Raw genomic sequence first — 19,726 nt, 5'->3', positions numbered from 1 at the left:
CGGGCTCGAGCTCTTGGGCTCACCCATCCCCTAGGCAACGGTGTGGTTAATAACAGGGACAAGGCGCCGGAGCGCGGCCCGGCTGCGCCGGCGGCTCTGTTTAAACAGGCCCTTCGCCCGGCGACACGACGGGGCGCGCGACGGCGGCCGCGCTGGCCTCCCCGCGCTCGCTCCCGCCTGTGCTCCCGGGCGCGCCGGCACGAGGGCCGGAGCTGCGGCACGACTGCGACGCGTGGCTGCAGCTGGGGAGCCTGCCCGGGGCTCGTTCTTTTAATCCCCCTCTTTTGTTTAATATTTTTAGTGGTGTCACCTCCTGGATGAGTTATCCAAAGTTTTCCCATTTGTTCCCGAGAGCTCTGGAGTTTGTTAGAAGTGTCGTATGCAAAATCTGCACGTGTTTTGGAAACGATGTCAAGGAAAAGGTCCCAAAACCGGGAGAAATTTGGGGGTGAAAGTCCCCCTTTGGGGGAGTTTGTCTCTTTAAGCAAAGGCACCTATATGAAGAAGAGCTTTTGCAAAGAGCCCTTAAGCGATGCTGCCTGGGAACCTCCCCACCTTTTCGGGAGAAGACTCCAGTTTGGGATTTTCTCGCTTGGCGGGTGGAAGGTGCCTCGCGGGATGCGGCTTGGCCCAAGACGCTTCTCAAAATCACGCCCTGCACCGAGGTGGGGTGACACCAAGGGCCGTGGAAGGGGCAGTGCCGGAGGCCTGGCATCAGCATGGACACGATGGCAACGGGACTCAGCCCCGGGCTTCACCATTAAAAGCTGGTCCTGGCTTTTTGAGGCCCTCCTGTGCCCCTTTTCCGAAGCGCAGTGGTTATCCCGGGGAGGACGTTGGTTTCCGCAGGGATCTTGGTGAGGCTGATCCGGTGTGTGAATCTGGGTCCATCAAAAGCACGTCTAGATAAGCGGACTGGGTCCTTCTGCCTGCCGACATGGGGCAGGGTCACATCGCCAGCAGAGCACGGAGCTATCATCTCTTTTCACAAGTCTGGCGCCTTGTTTCAGGGGTATTTCACTGTGTTTTATGTACAGTGCCAACTTCTGAGGGGTTTAAATTACAATTTTGAAAGTGTATTTCATTCTAATTAAAAAACAAACAAACAAACAAAAAGGAATTTCAGCTTTTGATCCTGCTTTGAAACTATCCCAACGTTTTAAACTCGGGGACTGTTTTGCAGCCTGGACTGTCCTGGTTTGGTTTAGTTTGTTTTTTGGAGGGTGGAGGGAGAGGTTTTGTTGATTGCTCTAAATCCAAACCCTCTGGGGGCAACTGGAGAATTTAAGACCTGCTTGAAAACAGGCCGCACGCTCCGGGGTGAAAACGATGATTAAAATGTCTCTCGGATCTCAGAGGGAAACCCGGACTCATTATGAGCCAGGAGATGGAAGAAAGATGCTGGTTTCGGAGCGGTTTCGCGAGGCCGTGGTAACCTCTCCCTCATCCTCCCTGGACGTAGGTACACGGTCACCCAGTGCGCCGGGCTTGGCCGCTGTCCGAAAAGAGGCAAGGCGCAGCGGCCGCCAGGCTCGGGACGCGGCTTGCCGGGGTTGTCGGCGCGTGGTTTTGCGGGTGGTGGGGATCAGCCGGCGGGACCCGCATCTCCTGGCTTAAAAACCTCCGCACGAGAGCAGGGCCCACGGCCCCGCGTGCGGCTGGGCGGCGCGGGGTCCTGGCTGTGCGCCCGCCTCGGTCCCCCGTCCTGGCGTGCCGCGGCGGCCGGCACGTGGGCCCGGCCGTGGGAGCCGCTGCGTGGGCGCGCGCTGGGGGCCGCCGGATTCGTGCCGCCGGCGAGAGGAAGCCGGTGGTCTCTAGGACCCAGCGGAGGCGAGGCGCACGAGCTGTCCCGAAACCCTCCAAACTTTTTCGCAGCCTCTTGCTTATTCATTCAGCTCAGGAGTGAATCCGTCCAGCGCGGAGCGCGCGAGGGATCGAGCCAGCGCGAGAGAGCTGCAGGAAGGGACATCGCAGCCCGGGACGCTGCTGCGATGTGAACCCCCCCCCGCTGCTGGAGACGTCCGGCGAGCCCGTCGCAAGACCCAGACGGGGCTCCTTTTCCTGCTCCGAATTTCCCGAGCGGGTCGGGCACCGGGGGGCCCCCCTCCATGCAGCCCGCCGGAGCGCCAGGCCGCGCCGCGCCGGCCGGGAATGGGCAGCGCTAGAGCTCCCGGCCTCGGGAAGCCGCCGCGGAGAGAGGAAGCGTTATCGGGCCGGCGGCGGGCCAGGCCGCCGCCGCGGTCGCGCCTGGGTGCGGGGTGCCGCTAGAGCAGCGGCGACGATGGCGCGCGCCTTCTGGGAGCTGTGGGCCGTGCTGGGCTGCGGGCTGGCGCTGCTGGCGCGGGCGCAGCGGGCGCCGGGCGGCGGCGAGCCCTGGCGCCAGCTCATCCAGTGGGAGAACAACGGCCGGGTCTACAGCCTGCTCAACACGGGCTCCGAGTACGTGCCCGCCGGCCACGAGCGGCCCGAGCGCAGCCCCCGCGTGCTGCTGGCCGACGCGGCCCCCCGCCCCGCCGGCCGGCCGCCGGGCAGCGTCCGCCGCCAGGCGCCCGCCGTGCCCGTGCGCCCCGGCTCCGACACCGTGCGCGGGCAAACGCGCCACCCCTTCGGCTTCGGGCAGGTGCCCGACAACTGGCGCGAGGGCCCCGTGGGGGACAGCACCGGCTCGCAGCGGGTTCGGCCGCCCGCCGGCCGGCAGCGGCAGGCCTCCTCCTCCTCCTCCTCCTCCTCCTCCTCCTCGGCGGCGGCGGCGTCCTTCGCCTACTCCTCCTTCGGGCAGCCGCCGTACGCGCAGGTGCCCTTCCAGCAGCCCCCCTTCGTCAGCCAGTACGAGAGCTACGAGGCGCCGCGCACCTACGACGAGGCGTACGCCTACTACCGGGGGCCCGGCGGGGCGGCCGTGGCCTCGGCGGCGGCCGGCGCCAGCGTGCTCTACCCCTTCCAGCCGCGGGGCCGCTACGAGGAGTACGGCGAGGAGCAGAGCCCCTACCGGGCCCAAGGCTACTACCCGGCCCCCGAGCGGCCCTACGTGCCCCAGCCCGCGGACGGCCTCGACCGCCGGTACTCGCACAGCCTGTACCACGACGCCGGCGCCGCCGTCGAGCAGGCCTTCCCGGCCGCCGCCGCGCAGCAGCCCGCGGGCCGAGGCGGCGCCGGCGCGGACGCCCTGCCGGGCCAGCACCCGCCCTACGGCAACGCGCCGGCCGAGCCGTACGCGCCGCCGCGCGCCGTGGAGCCGCAGCCGCCGTTCCGGCCGCTGGAGCCCTACGGGGCTGCTCGCCCCGAGCCCTACCTGCCCGCGAGGAGCCCCGAGGTGCTGCAAGCGCTCCCCGACAGCCAAGCCGCCGGCCAGGCCCGGCTCAGCGTGGGCAGCGTCTACAGGCCCAGCCCCAACGGACGGGGTGAGTGCGTGCGCGCGCGGCGGTGGGAGCGCGGGGCCCCCCGGGTGCTTCCCGCACCTCCGCCTGCTCCCTGTGTCCCCATGAGGGACGTACGTCACCTCGGGGGCCACCAGCCCACCGCGGGGAGAGGACGCGCACCGCAGCGGCGCTGCTCCGCGGGGCGGCCGGGCACGGGGGGGCGCACGTGGCAAAGGTGCTCCTGAGGGACGGGGGCTGCTGGAGACCCTGCGCGCTTCGGGAACGGTGGTCCACACGGTGGGAAAGAGGGAGGGAAGAGAAGCTCTGCAAAGGTCCAAGGGCCGGCGGGGTCCAGGCTTGTGTTCCTGGGGTGGGTTTGTGCCGAGACCCGGGTCACCCTACGCTCGTGGGGTAGATGTGTGCCGTGTGCTGGGTCACACTGCATTTCTGGGGTGGGTTTGTGCTGCATCCTGGCTCATCCTGCGTTCACTGGGCGGACGTGTGCCGTGTGCCGGAGTCACAACGTGTTCCTGGGGTGGGTCTGTGCTGCGCCCAGGCTGTCCAGTGCTCCTGGGGCAGGCCTGTGCTGCATCCCCAGCCGTCGCGCGTTCCTGGGGTGGATGCGAGCTCTGTGCTTGGATTGCACTTTGTTTGTGGGGTGCATCTGTGCTGGGGACGCACCGCCTTTGCGGGGTGCATCTGTGCTGTGTGCATGCCGCGTTTGTGGGGTGCATCTGTGCTGGGGGCGCACCGCCTTTGCGGGGTGCATCTGCACGGCATCACTCAGGCTGCATTTTCCTGGTGCCCCCCCCACCCCATGCTGGCCACACATGGAGCGAGGCGGTGGGTGCTGAGCTGTGGCCAGCTCTGCACTGCGATCTCCAGCCCTCAAGGGAGCAGTGCAGCAAAGCAAAGGTCACAGCAGGGACGCTGTAATTTCACGTCCTACTGACCTCGATAGTGATGAAATCCTGTGGCTTTTGGCTGAGGCTTGCAGAGAGTTCTTGCTCCGTGTTGAAATTTGAAGCAAGGGTTGTGGACGTGAGCAGGAGCAGCCTAGGGGATCTGTTTCTTGCCAGTCCCCTGGGAAGCCCCTCTCAGCTGGAGCCTCTGACCCCTCTGACACCTAAACCCATCCAACCCCACGGTTTCTGAGAAAAGCCTGTCCCAGATGGTTTGTGCTCGGTGAGAAGTGTTAGTCCCAGCCCTACTCGAGTGCTGCTCCGTTGCGTGCAAGGAAGTAAACAGAGTAAGAACAGCCAGTCTGGGTCAACCCAAGGTCTGTCTGGCCCCACCGAAGATGTGTGGGAAAGAGCTTACAAACAGAGTTTGTACAGGGAGACTTCCTCCGGACGTCCACCCTCCCCACGTCTAGCGGTAGCCCCTTGTGAGCAGCAGCTCAGTCCGGGGCTAACAGCTTCTGGCTGGCCCTGGGACGAGATTTAGGGCCTGTCCCATATATCTAAGGGGGAGGCGCCTCAGTGCTAAAGGGCCAGGTGCCCGGGCGGAAGGACAAGGTGGATCTCCAGGCCAGCTGTGGTGGTGGAAGTGATGGAGAAAACAGCAGTGACTCAGTGACCGCAAGGAGGGGAGCTAGGATTTTAGTTCCTAGCTAACGCAGGATTTTTTCACAAGCATGGCCCTGCTCTTGGCATGAATTGACCCTTCACTGGTGTCCTTAGGAAGATGTAGTCACATTGGCTGCATCAGCACAGGCATCCTGTGGATGTCCTGCATCCCAGCTCATCCTACGTTTGTGGGATGGATGTGTGCTGCATGCTGGGGTTACAGCATATTTTATTGCAGCAGAAATCCCAGCTGGACCATATGAGGCGCTGTATGAGTAGGGAATAGAGATCAGCGAGTGTCCCAGGGAATCGGCTGTCCAAACAGGAGGCAGGCAAAGGAGAGGATGGAGGGAAACTGCTTTGGTCCTAGCAGCTTTCTGGGGTCATCCCACTGCATGCCCTCTCTGCCGCAGTCCTCTCTTGTCCAGGCTATCTGGTCACTATCTCCAGTCATGCTTTATCCAGGGAAAGCTGTCACCTTGCTGGGCGTTACAAGAGGAGACCTGTAACATGCAGAGCCACCCTTCAGGCAGGTTTTGTAATTGGCCAAATCACTTTTAAAGCAGAATCGAATGCTAATTACGCTCCTAATCTCTTCAAGCACTGAGTAATCCAGCTCGGTTCCAGCTCATGGTCTGCAAGGAATGTGCGGCATTCCAGGCCACTCGCTGTGCTGGCTTACAGGCACCTGGGGATTTTAATTAAGCAATCAGATCACTGGCTTTTACAAGTTGGTTTATAAGGGCTGCACGAGCATCGTCATTCGTCTGCCTCCTTCCACCCAAAATACTCGATGAAGACATCTTAGAAGACAATAGTTGAAAGCCTTTCGCAGTCCTGTTCTGGCACAAGTACGGGCCAACGGCAAGCACTGTTCAGCCTCTGGCTCTGTTCTGGTCCTCGCTGATAGCTGTGATAGTCTGCATTCAGGCTCTTCCTGGCTCATTCTGCCTGCTGGGTTACTGCCGTTTTGTGCCAACGATGACATGGTAGAGTGTCCGACAGTGCGGCGCCATGGCTGAGTAATGACCACGCACAGCGGTAATTAGTGTGATGTGATGCTTAGCTCTGCTGCATGAGGGAAAGTACAGACTGGGAAGTGGGGGTAACTATGCCAAACCGTGTGGGTGCTATTTTACTGGTCCTGAGACTGGTCGTAGCTTGGGTGGCCTCTTGGTGCAGGCTGGAGGGACTGCAGTGTGGGTTGTGAGTCTGGTCTTACACAAAAGCTTGGATCTACACTGAACCAAGAGTGCAGACAGACCCCAGAGTAGTTGCCATCCCTATGTTTCACCACACTTTCCATGGATAGTTCATAGCTACTCCCTCTACTCCAGGCACGGATAAGTTGGAGAGACTGTTATAAACCCAATGTGACTCTGTCCTCTTGGAGCATCAGACCCAAGTGGAAGTGGGAGAAGAGGGTCACAGATGGCTTGTTCAAGAGAAGGAAATGCAGCAGATCAGGCTGTGGCAAGGAAAGGGGGACAAATACCAGAAGACCTCAGGTCTCCCACCTGTGAGCACTTGAAGAGGACAAAATGTCCACAACGAAACTAGATCCCAAAGAAAATGGGGAAGCTTCCAGGGGCATTTTAATCCATGCAAAGGTCTGTTTTTCAAGCTGATTCCAGGTCCCATCCTGCTCTCAATATGAGACTTATCCAGGGGCCAAATCACAAACCTTCCATCTCATGCAAAGGAGCTCTTGGTTTGTGAAAGCCAAACCCATGCAGCATCTGGACCGTATTTTCAATCATGTCACAAGCGTGAGGGCTAATGTCCCCCTGCAAATACCCCACCTTGGTCCTCCCTAATGCCATATGGATACCCTGTGCCTGAGTTACAGCGTGGAAGGGAAGCACGTGGGTCATGGGGGTTGGTGTCCTTCCCTGTGGCTTCATGGCCTGTCTGTGGGAATGCAGGCTGGAGCCTTAGCAAGTCTATTGGATCCAATAGCTTCATCACTGAACCAGGCATCCTGTACGGGGCTGCTAAGTTTTGCTCTGAGTGTTAAGGTCTCCTCAGGACGTGAATGTCACGACAGGCTGACACGAATGTGTCAGTTCCTGCTGGGACTTGTGCTCCTGATGTATCTCCTGTTACAGTCTCTGCTGTTGACCAACCGTTTCCCACCACACTTGGCAGCAAAGTTGTTTCTGAGCTCCGACAGGGTCTTCTCCAGAAGGTGAATTATCTGAGCAGCTATCTTCTGCATGGCTGTAGCTGTTCCTTGGAGTTGCTGAGCCATATAATAGAAACAGTACTCCTTCCTGAGTGTCATCCCTTGGCCTTTATGGGCTGTATGGGGACTGTGAGGTCCTCCAAATCTGGGACAGTGCCTGATTTTAGCTAGACCTTCAGGAGGAAAACATAGAGCAGGGCAAATGGTTCCTTGGGAGGGTGGACGCAATTGCAGGATTAACAGGGCCTCTGACAAAGCCACCCCGTGCAACTAACAGAACCTAGGGGATTCCGAGATCCCGCTAGATGCAACTGCTTTCCTTTGGACACTGGCACTGGGAGAGCGACCTGGGGTTGTCAGTTCTCTCCTTTGTAGCCAGCAAACTCCGACCAGCAGAATCGGAGGTTCCCACCTCTTACCTGGAGTCACTTTTTTCTGATCGAGGAGAAAGCGGGGCTCTGCCAAGAGGCTGTGACTATGGAAAATTCCAGTGTTCGAGGGCATATGAGGCCTCAAGCCTACGCGGGTGCGCAGACCCCTCCAAGCCCATGTCTCATGCAAGCAACGCTGAACAACGGGCTAATTTTATGAGTTTGACCTCATCTCCTTTTGGCCTGGCTCCGAGGGCTTGGGAAGCAGAGGGAAGCAGTGTCTGTATATATTCTTGTCAACTTGCAATATCAAACACATGTGAACTTTCTAAAATAAAAACAACCCCCCTCCCTCCTCCTTGCTCTGTTTACTCTATCGTTTGTTTTTCCCTCTGTCTGCTCTAGCGTGTCTCTGAGTCAGCTTCACAGAGCCTGGGTCAGCCTCAGCCACTTTTCTTCTCCTCTGTTCAGCTTTCCTGCTTTTATTTCCAGCACTTGGTGTAGTCTCTCTGTTATACCTGAGGCTATATCTAAGAGCCTCCTCTTTGACTGATCTCCCTCTTCTTCTGTCTTTCTCTTGTGCCTCCCCTCCTTCATTTTTTTCCTCTTCTTCTCCTGACTGACTACAACAGCTTTTCACTGGAAAACACGGCAGTGGTTTACTTTTTGCCTTGCCCTCAAATGATATAGAAAAAAACCTGTGGGAAATATTCAGCTTCAGAAACCAGAGCAAGAAGGAGGTGTCTCTTTGGACAAAGCTGACTATTGCTAAATTGTGATTCAGCTCCTGCAAAGCAGAAGCTAGCCAAGACATCTGTCTGTCTATGTTTTAAAAAACATCCTCCTTTTATTTTGCCTCTTAGTTTTCAACCTTCTACTGTTCAGGTCTGCAGTGGGGTTTCCCCGCTCCCTGGAGAACTAGGCACTCATGCTTTGTTTTTGAACGGGCCTGGGTTTTGGAAATCACCTGCCTCCAGGAGCTGGAGATTTATGCTCAGGGTCGACCGGCAGCACTGCCCATGTCCTCAGGGATCTGCGTGGCTGGTGAAGTGACACCCGAGGATGCGCTAGCCTGAGGATGGGGCACCTGGGCCCATGCTTTGGCTGTAGCTGGGGGTCAGAAGCAATCGCTGTCCCCCTGGGAAGTCCTCTCTTTCGGGGGGCTTGGTGGGACACGGCTGGTGGTGAGACTGAGTTTGATGTCACTGCTTGTCCATCTGCCTCCCCAACCATCATCACCAAGCATTGGGCGATGAAGCACCGGAGTGCTGATGCTGGGAAGACCTTTGTCCCTCCGGGAGCGGTCAGCCCCAGCTGGACCAGAACCGGCCCCGTCAAACCCTGGCTCGTATCTTCTCCCTCCCGTCCCGAAAGGGAAACTGCGTGGCATGGGCAGGCTGCCGGGAAAGCGCTTTTGGTTCTCCAGCTCTGGCTGCGGTACAGGGGCGGCGTGCGTGCACGGGCCGGGCTGTGCCGAGCCCTTGGCCGGAGCGGAGGCGCGGACGGGGCCGCCGTGGGGCAGTGCCTGCCGGCCCTGGGCTGGGACAGCAGCGTGGCCCCGCGGCGCTGCGGGAGGGCCGCGGGCAGCTCGGCGCGGGCGGCCACGGCGCCCCGCTCCTCCTGCCTCCACATGGCTCTGATTACATTTATTTTCCTTTCCTTTCCGTGGATGTACGCGGGTCACCTAGCAACTGCTCGGCCCAGCATATTTCTCGCCGGTTCCCACCGGGATTCGACTTGGCTGCGTGGGTGGAGGGGGCGGGCGCCCGGCACGGCGGGCCCCCGGGGGGCCGCAGCACTCGGGGTGAGGAGCAAGACTCGGATCCTGCGGCGTGGTGGGACATTTGTCCCCGGGGATGCTCGCCAGGCTGAGCAGTGACGTTGGCTGCTCTGGGAGTCCCGTGCTTCAGCCGCTCGCGTCCTGGTGGCCCCCGCGTCGCGTCCCATCCGGGGTCCCGAAGATGCCCCAGGCTCAGCCACCGCCCCCGAGGTGGCCGGGAGGAGAGGGGCGGCATCACCACCCCTGCCCTGGGGCCAGCTGATGGGACCCCGGCGTCCCAACTGGTGTAAAACTTGCAAAATGGGGATTTTGCGCGCACCCAGCTTTCAGCTGAGCTCCCCATCTCGTGGCAAGGGGACCGCGGGCTGGGAGCAGAGCCGAACGGTGCTGGAGGCTCCTCACCTGCTCTGCTCCCCGATTAAAGGAAAAAATGGGAGCGCCTCACACCAGACGGAGCGAACCTCGGCATCGTGCCGCTCTTGCCTGCTCCGAGCCCTCTGTACCTGCACAAATAGCACACTAGTGAACATGACTTTTTTTTAATTATTATTTTCATGGTGCACAACATGGAAATCTTCTCTGGCTGATCTCTGGGCAGGCTGGAAGGGAAGGAGTGGAGGAGGAGAAACACAAGCCTTTTCTTGCCGTGGTCCCCCCATCTGGAGTTACTCGTGGGGGGCTGTTAGGCCCAGGCCTGGCAGAAGGGAGAGCCCCAGACTAAGCCCAAGTAGAGGAATACCCCAGCCCACCCCAACCCCGGCCAGGCGGCGATGCAACCCTACGATAACGCTGGGACTGACCCAGCTGGCCAGTCCAGGCTGAGCTGCACAATAGCCATGTCGAGGGGAAAAAAAGCGCTGTTGGGAAAGGAGTCAGATTTCTATCGAGGACGTCCAAGAATTTACTATAAACAACAGCGAGGAGGAAACATTATTTTCTAAATGATGACAAATGTTCCTCTCCAAGCGTTCGCGTGAAATCATCTTGCAAACAGGCCGAGGCCCAGCGCTGGATGGGCTCCCTGAGAGGCGGCCGAGCCGCCCGGCGGGGGGCTCGCTCGCTGGCGCTCCTCCTTTTTTTTGCAAAGGGAAGATCTCCTTTAATTGAGCGGCCCTGACTTTCGCTGCTCCCCCCGCCGCGCTGCACCCAGGCCCCCCTGGGCATTACATCACCAGCCATGACCAAGCATCGAGGCAGGAAACAAGCTCCAATCCAGTGACGTGATCCCTCAAGGGAAGCCAGGCCAAGAAACAAGAAGGCATTGTTCTTTTTGCTCGAGGAAAAAAAGCAAAAAAAAAAAAAGGAAAAAAGGAGGAGGAAAAAAAGAAGCACGCCTAAAACACTCACGGTGCAAGGAGAGGTGCTGACCCAGCTCCCCTGAAGCTAACAGAAAGGCTCTTGCTGCATCTCATGCGCTCCCCTGCAAGGATGGTGGCATGGGACAGGGGCTGGACCGGCTGGGACAGACGTCTGAGGGTTGCAGGAGAGGCTGGGACTTGAGTGAGGCTCTTCTTTGGCAGCCTGGGTCAGCAAGGTCCTGATCCCAAGAAGCCCCCGATTCTCTGTGCTTCATCCTCTTGATGAGTAGCATCTAAAGAGACTTTATGAGGAAACAGCTCGGTGGTCCCAGGAGGAGGCTTTGGAAATTGGAGGCAATGGAAGGTAAAAGGGTATTTCTGGGAGGAGGGACCATTTCACATGGCCATGGGGCCAGCCCAGGTCCGGGTTCAAGTCAGGCTCTTTCGCTGCCCGTGGGGGGCCTGATGAACACAGGGCTGGGTCCAGCTGAGGTCTGTCATGGTTTGGGAAGCCAAGTGAGCCTCCGCCTGTCCCGGATCTCTCTCCAGCCTCTCCCAGCCATCAGTGACCTTGCATCACTGCTGCGTCGGCCAAGCTGCTTCCCTTCCCAGCAAGACTGCGTGCACAGAAACAGGGGATTGCTGGTGGGACAAGGCATGAGCATGCAGGGATGCTGTCATGAAACCACAGCTATCTAACAATCCCTCCTAAAAAAAAAAAAATAATAAGGACAATGTCTCCTTGGCAGGAACTGTCTGGAGTTTTCATTGTCTAGTTCCAAAATGTAAGACTGAGGGCAATGTCAGAAACAAAAAGGGAGGAAGAATAATAGCACTTGAGGCCAAAAGCCAGGTTCACCTCCTCTTCTGCAGGCCTTGTGGCTAGACCACCCATCCTTCGTAGGATGGGTTACTCTGGTGTGGGCTAGATGTGAGCATGGGGTGCACAAATCTGCGCTCGGCCTCCCTGTTCCTGGAGCCCAAGCATGAAATCTGGACTGTCACCTGGAGAAAAAAGCAATGAGACCTGCTGGTTTCCAGGTCCCCGCCGCAAAGAAAAGCTTTCAAAACCTGACAGATGTTCCCTGCGCAGAGTGGATTCTGCCCGACTCTGCAGGCAGCCTGAAAATCAGCTCCTGGGCACCAGGACCCTGTGACTTGGCTCAACGCACGATGTGGTAGGTGTGAGCAAACCTACGTAAGGCAAAATTGCTGCAAGCTAAGGGCACATCCCCGGATCCGTGTTTCAGCTAGGAGGGGAGTCAGCTCGCCAAGGACTGCTGCAGCCTCGTGCCTATTCAGTGGCAGAGACCAAAAACCCCAAGCCTGTTCCCAACCCAGCCCTCTCCCAGCTCGCTGGGAACGCAGCTGAACCGGAGGCGGCTGGAGGGAAGCTAGCCTGAGAAGTAATGGACATACCAAAGCTATTTAACATAGGAGAAAGGATATTTTGAAGCCACATGAAACACCAAACTGTGGCCAAGGAATGCGCAGGGCGTGATGGAGGGGCGGCCGCTGCCCCCAGGCTGGGGCTGGCTCTGCTGCTCGTGGCTCAGCCGTGGTGCCTGAGCGGGGCCGGGGTGGGACATGGTGTGGTTTGCCTCTCCAGCCACCTCGAGTGAGCAGAGCGCCTCGTTTCATCGGGAGCCTGCTTGGGAGTGCTTTGGGGTGAAGGGGCCATCCTGGGTATGGGGAGAGGGCGAGCTTGCTGCCTACTATGCGACTGGGCGTTTGTGGCTTAAAACAGGACTCAGTGGCGCTTATTGAGGCTCTCACACAAGCAGCTTTCATCACTGCTACGTATGGGAAAGGCAAAAGAGAACCGGAACGTGGGATACCCCCTTTCCCCCTATCGTGTCACCCCTCCATCCCTGGCTGCCGCTCAGGTGGGAGCCGATGGTGCGGCGAGTGCGGAAGGGGGGAACCCAATACTCCCTCGGCCGTCTGATGGGTAACACGGCCGGCGAAGTCTCTCATTTAATCAGTTCCAGGAGGACGGGTTGAGCAATACGGCTTTCGAGAATGCAAGAGTACGATTTGCCAACAAATGCCGTGGGGTTGGGGCGGCGGAGAGAGGATTTTCCGTCTTCAGCTGAAATTAAAAAAACATGGCCATCACCAAAGCAAGCCTTCCCAACGAGGTCAGGGCCAGCTGCCTCCGAGTCTGGGAACGCTGTGTCAGGCGCGCACGTGCGAGGAGCCCCCGGGTGAAGTGAGGGTAAATCGCTGCGTCCTCCGGAGCCTTTTCTCAGGACGGTGTCTTCCCTCCTTACAGGACTCCCCGACTTGGTGCCAGATCCGAACTACGTCCAGGCCTCCACCTACGTCCAGAGAGCTCACCTCTACTCCCTGCGCTGCGCCGCGGAGGAGAAGTGCCTGGCCAGGTAGGAGCGTGGGGGGACAGGGGGGCCGGCGCAGGGCGAGCGGCCGGCATGGGCTGCCTGCAGCGGGTTGAGGGTCTGGTTGGAGCATGGGATGGCTTGGTGGCAGCTTCTGCCAGGAGGCTTCGCCTGCTGGCCCACCAGATGTAATCTCGTTTAAGGAGGTTGGTGTTATGGTGCCCGAAAGCAGTGTGCGCCCCTCTGCTCAGAATCGAAGTTCGTCGAGGAGCCCGCTCGGGGCTTGGCAGCCCTGCGGCCCCGCCGCACGGCCAGGACAGACGGCAAATTTAACACCACATAAACCGAACAACTCAGTGAAGCATCTGCTAATTCCTCCGGCTTGTCGCTCGCAGTGTAATCCCTCTCCCCTGAGGGGTGTAAAAAGAGGGAAAATGCTTGCGCTCCACCTTTCCTGCTTGGAGCAAGAGGAGACCTCGAGGCTCGCAGGGAGCTGGTGCCAGTGTGAGCTAACGGGGCATGGCCAGGTGCTAGGAAAAAGTGAAAAGGGCTAGTGTGAGAAGAGAAGAGAAGAGAAGAGAAGAGAAGAGAAGAGAGGAGAGGAGAGGAGAGGAGAGGAGAGGAGAGGAGAGGAGAGGAGAGGAGAGGAGAGGAGAGGAGAGGAGAAGAGAAGAGAAGAGAAGAGAAGAGAAGAGAAGAGAAGAGAAGAGAAGAGAGAAAAAAATTGTTTGGCAGGTGCAGGCTGGGGGGTGGGGAGCACTTTTCTCCTGTTATTATTATTTTTTCATAATCTGTTTTTCCACTAAGGAAAATCTTCCTACAGATTTATTTGCTGGGGATTTTTTTCTCTCTTAAACCTGCCTGTCTGAGGTCCACTGCCAGCCACCGCTGAGCTGCAGAGGAGCCAGCTGCTCCAGCCAGCTTTGGGAGAGCCGTCCAGCGTCTCTGCAGCCTGGGTTGGCAAAAGGGCTGCGCCCAGCAGGCGCTTTAGGAAAATTTGGCGTCCCAGCTATCTCCTTCTAGGAGAGCAGCACTCGGGGAAATCCAGCCTCCTTTAGGGATACCGAGCTCTTGGGACCCTCCGCTCTCATGGCCAAACCTGCTGCCTTCCGGGCACACTGCATGCTGAAATGGGGGTGCCACCAAGTGGAGATGCCAACTGTGCCTCTGTCGCTGTTGGGATGGGGATGTCTGGAGAGGGGGAGCCGGGCAGGGTGGCCGAGGATGCTAGCCCTGGGCCGTGCAGCCTTCCCCGGCTCCAAGGGCCATGACCATCTCCCTTTTCCTTCCCCTGCTTCCAGCACTGCCTACACTGCCGAGGCCACCGACTACGACGTGCGGGTGCTGCTGAGGTTCCCGCAGCGGGTGAAGAACCAGGGCACGGCGGACTTTCTGCCCAGCCGTCCCCGGCACAGCTGGGAATGGCACAGCTGTCACCAGTGAGTGGGTGCCGCGGGAGGCCGGGGCGGTGCGCCAGGGGTTTCGTCGGATGCTCGGCTGGATTGGGGCCCGGAGCCACCGAGCCCCTGCGTTTCATTCATGGGCAGGCTTGCCTAAATGTCCCCATCCCTCCTCCTTCTGCTCATTTCCTCACTCCCTCTCTCCTGCCCTTTTAATGGCATTTCGTTAAAAATGAAATGCCCCCTTCTCCATTTTTGTTCCTTTCTTCTTCTCTCTGCTGGTCCAAGATTTTTGATCCCCTTGCTTTGCCTGCCTTCCTCCCCTCTTTGCTCCAGTAACCACCAAGCTCCAACACTTATGTCCTGTGGGTTACCTTAGACATGGGGCCATGAGGGGTCAGGGGGTTTGGAGGTGCTCCCAGCCCCAACATCTTCCCAAAAACATGGCTGGGGGCGGGGGGGGGCAAGTGCGATGCTTGGGTCCCATGACAGGCACAGTCACTCCGACGCCAACTGTCCCCCAGGCACTACCACAGCATGGACGAGTTCAGCCACTACGACCTTCTGGATGCCACCACAGGGAGAAAGGTGGCCGAGGGCCACAAGGCCAGCTTCTGCCTGGAGGACACGACCTGCGACTTTGGGAACCTGAAGCGCTATGCCTGCACTTCACACACCCAGGTGGGCTGGGGTGAGCGGGGCCCGGGGGAGGCTGGGAGGAGATGGAGATACCTGGCGAGAGGCTACAGAAGAACTGTCTTGCTATTTAAGCCATGATTAAGACATCACCTCCACCTGGTGGAGATGCTCGAAGGGCTCCTTGGGGCTCCTCAGCCTCCAAAGCAGCACTCCAAAGCCATGCTGTCTCTCTTCTTCTCCCAGGGCTTGAGTCCGGGTTGCTACGACACCTACAACGCTGACATCGACTGCCAGTGGATCGACATAACAGACGTGCAGCCGGGAAATTACGTCCTGAAGGTGAGCGCTGTGGCTCACCGGGCTGCGGGGGAGAGAAGGGAGGCACAGGGTGATTTCCAAGGAGAGCCATTATCGATTTGGGGTTGGTCGGGGTTCCTCTCAACCAGCTGGTTTGCAACCATCCACCTTTTTTTGTATATATTCACACTCACGCTTGAGTCACCAGCCTAAAAAATGGGTGGAAATATGGGTTAAAGAACTCCCCTTCACTCTCTGGGGATACCAGATCCTCTCTAGAGGTTTAAACATTAAGTGATCTCTGTGTCTCACCTTCTCAGCCAGGAATTACCCTCCCTCAGCTGAGCTGCTGTAACGCACCCAGCGTAGTTCCCCTTGCTGCCATCTGCTTCGACACGCGCTTGAGCATGTGGGTGCTTAGCTCAAACTTAGTGTTTTGCAAAGCTTTTTAATCAAAGGAGCAACTAATCTTTTTGTTCTTCAGACAAAGCACTCATTTAATCTTCCAGAGGGAAAATCCCCCTCCCATCTCACAACAACTGGTTTTCCTTCTAGCAAAACCGGACATAGAAAAAGGCTCACCAGTGACAGCCCCCCCGTTGCCCCCTTCCCCCAGCTCTCTTTGCTCCCTTGCCTGCACGGGGGAAGTGTATGTCTATTTTTAAAATAAGAATAAGTGAATGCTGTTGTTTGGCGGGGTGTGGGCCCCAGGCTGGGATATGCTGGTGTTAGCCCGTGGCGCGTGGCCGTGATGGCTAGCATTTATCTCAGGGAGCCCGTCTCTCCCTGTTCCCCAGAGGGGGATTTCTTCCTTGGTTATTAATTTTTGGGGGGTGCCATTTCTCACCTTTCTCCCTTAGGTCCAAGTGAACCCCAAATACATCGTCCTGGAGTCTGACTTCACCAACAACGTGGTGAGGTGCAATATTCACTACACTGGCCGCTACGTCGCCACGACAAACTGCAAAATTTCCCAGTAAGGAAATACCCGAGCGAGTCAGTCTGTCTGTCTGTCTGCCTGTCTACTCAGGTGCCCACCTCTCTCTTAGTCCACATCTCTCTCATCCATCATTTATCCTCAGCGTCAGAGGACAGGAGAAAACCAGAGATGGGACACGGGGTGGAGCAGGGAGAGGTTTGTCTGTGAACTGGTGTCAGGGACAGATGAAGAAAAGCAGGTTGGAAGTCCGCAAGGAAAGGGAAATCTCTTATGGAGGCTAGACCTAAAGGGTCTTGGAGTAGCTCTGGGGATTTGAGTCAGGGTTTCCCAGTGCTAGAACCCCTGAAATTTGCCCCAGCAAAGCCCACACAAAGTGGCGGAGGGAAGATTTATCCCTGAGCAGCGCCGGGGAGGCGCTGGGAGCACCCGGGGCTTTCGCAGCCCCTATCGAGTCAAGATGCTGCCTGGCCTGGGCTCCCATGAGCCGGGGGCAGATGCCTGGGGGACAAAAATAATGCCAAGGTAAAGACAGGGCTCTTTGCACAGCAATACGCTCGTAGCTTCAGCTACCGGTGCATCAGGGGCTTCACGCGCTGGAAGTTGCCTCCAAGGAGATGTCTAGTGAGCCGTTTACCTAGGTTGCCCCAGCTGACTGGGAGGCTTCTGCAGCCGTGAGTCCCGCTCCTGAAACAGGTGCTGCATCTGCCCAAGCCCTGTTATCTCCTCTCTGCCTGCAGGCTGCTGGGGCAGCGGGTGGCCGTACGGCTCCGGGGATCACAGTGGCCATATGGCCCCCAGGGCATCAGCAGAGCGAGGTCTGGGCCATCTGGGTTGCGGTGATGCTGCCAGTCCCCATCGGGGCAGGACAGCTGCACACACCGGTCCCACACCTGAGCCCCGGGTGGCCTCATCAGCAGTGGGGGAAACAGAGGATGCCTGCCAAAATTCAGGAATCAGATGGGCAGACAGAGCCTGATGGCCTTGGGGTTGGAGAACAGGTTGGGGCACTGCTGCTAGGCAGGACAGTGTGGGTCTAGCTAAGCTATAGGAGGTCCGGACTTGCGGGGAGGTGGCCAAACTCTATAGGGCTGCCGTCCCTAAAGAAATTTTAACCCCTGACTTCCAGTAGCTGGTGTGAGTGGCTCCACTTGCTGGAGGATCATTTCAACGGGTGCAACTCCCCACGGATGCTGGCTGCCCGATACAGGCATTCCCTATATGCCACAACAAAACCATCATGCTGTTCTCATGGCACCCCCTTTGCAGCATAAAACTGTTCTCGACCCAAGCAGTTTAGTTGTTTTTCTCCTCCCCCCTTGTCTAGGCTTTCTGTGCAAACCTCAAAACAAAATTTTGGGTTGGATTTGGCAAATGGCTGGGGAAGGGGGTTGGTTTTTTGTTCTGTTTCCTAGTTTTGGGTGTTTATGCTTAATTTCCTCCGGTTTCTTGTTCTTGTGGAGAAACAGAACAAAGCTGTTTTCAATGCAACTTTTCAACGGAAAACCTCTGCCATGAGAATAGCTTGCAGCTCTTAACTAACACAAAAATCATCCTGAGAATGCCTCTGTACTGCACTACTCAAATGCTTGGCTTTCTTCTTCTTGCAGATCTTGATCTGAGCAGGGCTGGAGGGAAGCCATCTGCCCCAGCCTCCCAAGCTCTGCTCCGCTCTCGAGAAAGCATGTGAGATGGCCTCCTCTGCGACACAAGGGGCCGCGGGGCCCATCAGCTGGTCCTCCAGCCTGCAGCTCCTCGAGACCAAAACCAGAAACCACCAAAAAGTCATTGCTTAATGTCGAAACGAGTGAAATGAGAGTGACTATTTTAAATATTTTTATACTTTACTTTTCTTTAATCTTCATTGTTTTTGTTGTTTTCCGTTTCCTCATGGAAGCTGATGATAAATCTTAGCTGGAATAAAGGAAGGGTTGTTATTTGGCAAGCCAGGCCAGTGCTGTAGATCACATTTAGCAGTAGAGAGCTCTGTAGTCTAAACCGTGCCCTTCTGCATTTCTTGGGGAAGGGGGGTCTCTAGCGATGCTGTAAACCCCATACCACCTCCTCGAGGTAAGAAAACAGCTGTGATTTGGGGGTGCTTCACTGTCAGAGCTGCCAAATCCCTCTTGTCTTCTGCTGGAGGTTGGGAAGCTCCTGTGGCTGTTCCAGGGTGCTTGGCCCAAACAGAGCGTCTGCTCTTGGCGATTGCAACATCACAACGTTATAGTTATTATTGTACTTTCAGAGCAGCCACGACCAAGACCTCAATGGGCAGGTGCTTTCTGGAAATGCCGTGGAGCCAGCCCCCGTCCCCAGAAGTCGCCCCAAAGCAAGGTGCTGTCTCTGCTAGCCAGAGCTTTCCCCTTCTTGGGGCTGTCTCTGGCCCGCAGTGGTGCTGGTGTAGTTAAGAGCCGATGCTGCCGGGCGATTTAATGTATATTCAGCCGCCTGGGAATCCGTCGGCTTAACAGGGGTTTGCTCCTTCTGTTCTGTTTTTAAAATTGGGGAAGGGTTTCCAAGCCCTTCACATGACTGGAAATCTGTTTTATTATTATTATTATTTTCACAAGCTTTGAAACCTGAAATCATTAAAACACGTTGCTTTCGACAGTTTGTTTTTTACCTGAGGCAAAGCCTTTCCGGGCAGTGTCCTGACCCCCCCCAGCGCCAGCTCCGCGGGGTGTGAGGGCATGGGACGCTGAAACGCAATGCAAGCGAGAGCCGAAGCGCCCAGCCAGGTCCCGCTGCCTCCCCGGCCTGGGGCAAGGGAGGCAGGGAGAGGGCTAAGATGGGCGACTACCTAACGGGGAGGGTGAACCCGGTAATGGCACCCTCAGAGTATTGGCAGGGGCTTCCAGGCTGTGGCTCGCGAGGGACGTGGTTCATGGCAGGGCGGTCCTGGAGAGACCCACCCGTGATCCATGATGGGTGTCCTGCTGCTTACAGGTGGCACAGTGCCTTTTTCTTCCATGAGCTGACAACTGAAATAAAATCCTTTTCCCATGGCGATAATGAAGGGGTGATGTGATTATTCACTTGCCTAGCGCTCCTTGCAGCTGCGAGGGAGCTGGGAGAAGAAGAGCGCGCTCCTTGTCTCCTCACCGCCTCCATGGTATGGCACGGATGCCCTCGTGCTCTCCTTTGCGGGCCGAGGAAAAGCAGCTCCCACCCCAAGGGGGCACAGAGGGGCACAGCCAGGTTATCTAGGGGAACATACCCAAAATGCGGAGTTGGGTCTGCTCTGGGCTTTGCCCCTGTTGCAAAGAGCTTGGATCCATGGTTCACAGCAGATTCATTCCTCCATGTAACTGTGAGCTGAGCTGGGGCAGGTTCAAAAAAGCCACCGATAGTTGTCCTGCCACAGATGGCAGCAGGTCAGTGCGTGGACCGGGGCAGAGAACCACAGCAACCTGTGCTCCTTTGAGCATCATTTCTCCAGGGGGGAGCAGGCATCTCCCCCTTTCCTTCCTAGGAGGGGGACACCATCCGATCCCACGTTAACATCTGCCCCCCTCGCCATAACCCATGCAAAGTGTTTCCTCTTCCAGAGACT

The 19,726-nt window shown here is 57.6% G+C and overlaps 1 protein-coding gene across 1 annotated transcript; it reads left to right on the top strand.

The window, feature by feature from the left end:
* The first annotated feature begins 1,871 nt into the window (after nucleotides 1-1,871).
* On the top strand, nucleotides 1,872-18,781 carry LOXL1 (lysyl oxidase like 1). Its single transcript, XM_067305296.1, has 7 exons — nucleotides 1,872-3,401; nucleotides 12,837-12,945; nucleotides 14,202-14,339; nucleotides 14,825-14,981; nucleotides 15,183-15,278; nucleotides 16,097-16,212; nucleotides 17,784-18,781. Exons 1-7 carry the CDS (start codon nucleotides 2,282-2,284, stop codon nucleotides 17,788-17,790), a joined length of 1,743 nt encoding a protein of 580 aa, XP_067161397.1. The 5' UTR covers nucleotides 1,872-2,281; the 3' UTR covers nucleotides 17,791-18,781.
* The last annotated feature ends 945 nt before the right edge of the window (nucleotides 18,782-19,726 follow it).

The sequence above is a fragment of the Apteryx mantelli genome, chromosome 15, assembly GCF_036417845.1.
Source record: "Apteryx mantelli isolate bAptMan1 chromosome 15, bAptMan1.hap1, whole genome shotgun sequence".
In the NCBI taxonomy this organism is placed as follows: Eukaryota; Metazoa; Chordata; class Aves; order Apterygiformes; family Apterygidae; genus Apteryx; species Apteryx mantelli.
The sequence above is the reverse complement of the archived record's forward strand: the minus strand, read 5'-3'. Positions and strand labels throughout refer to the sequence as shown.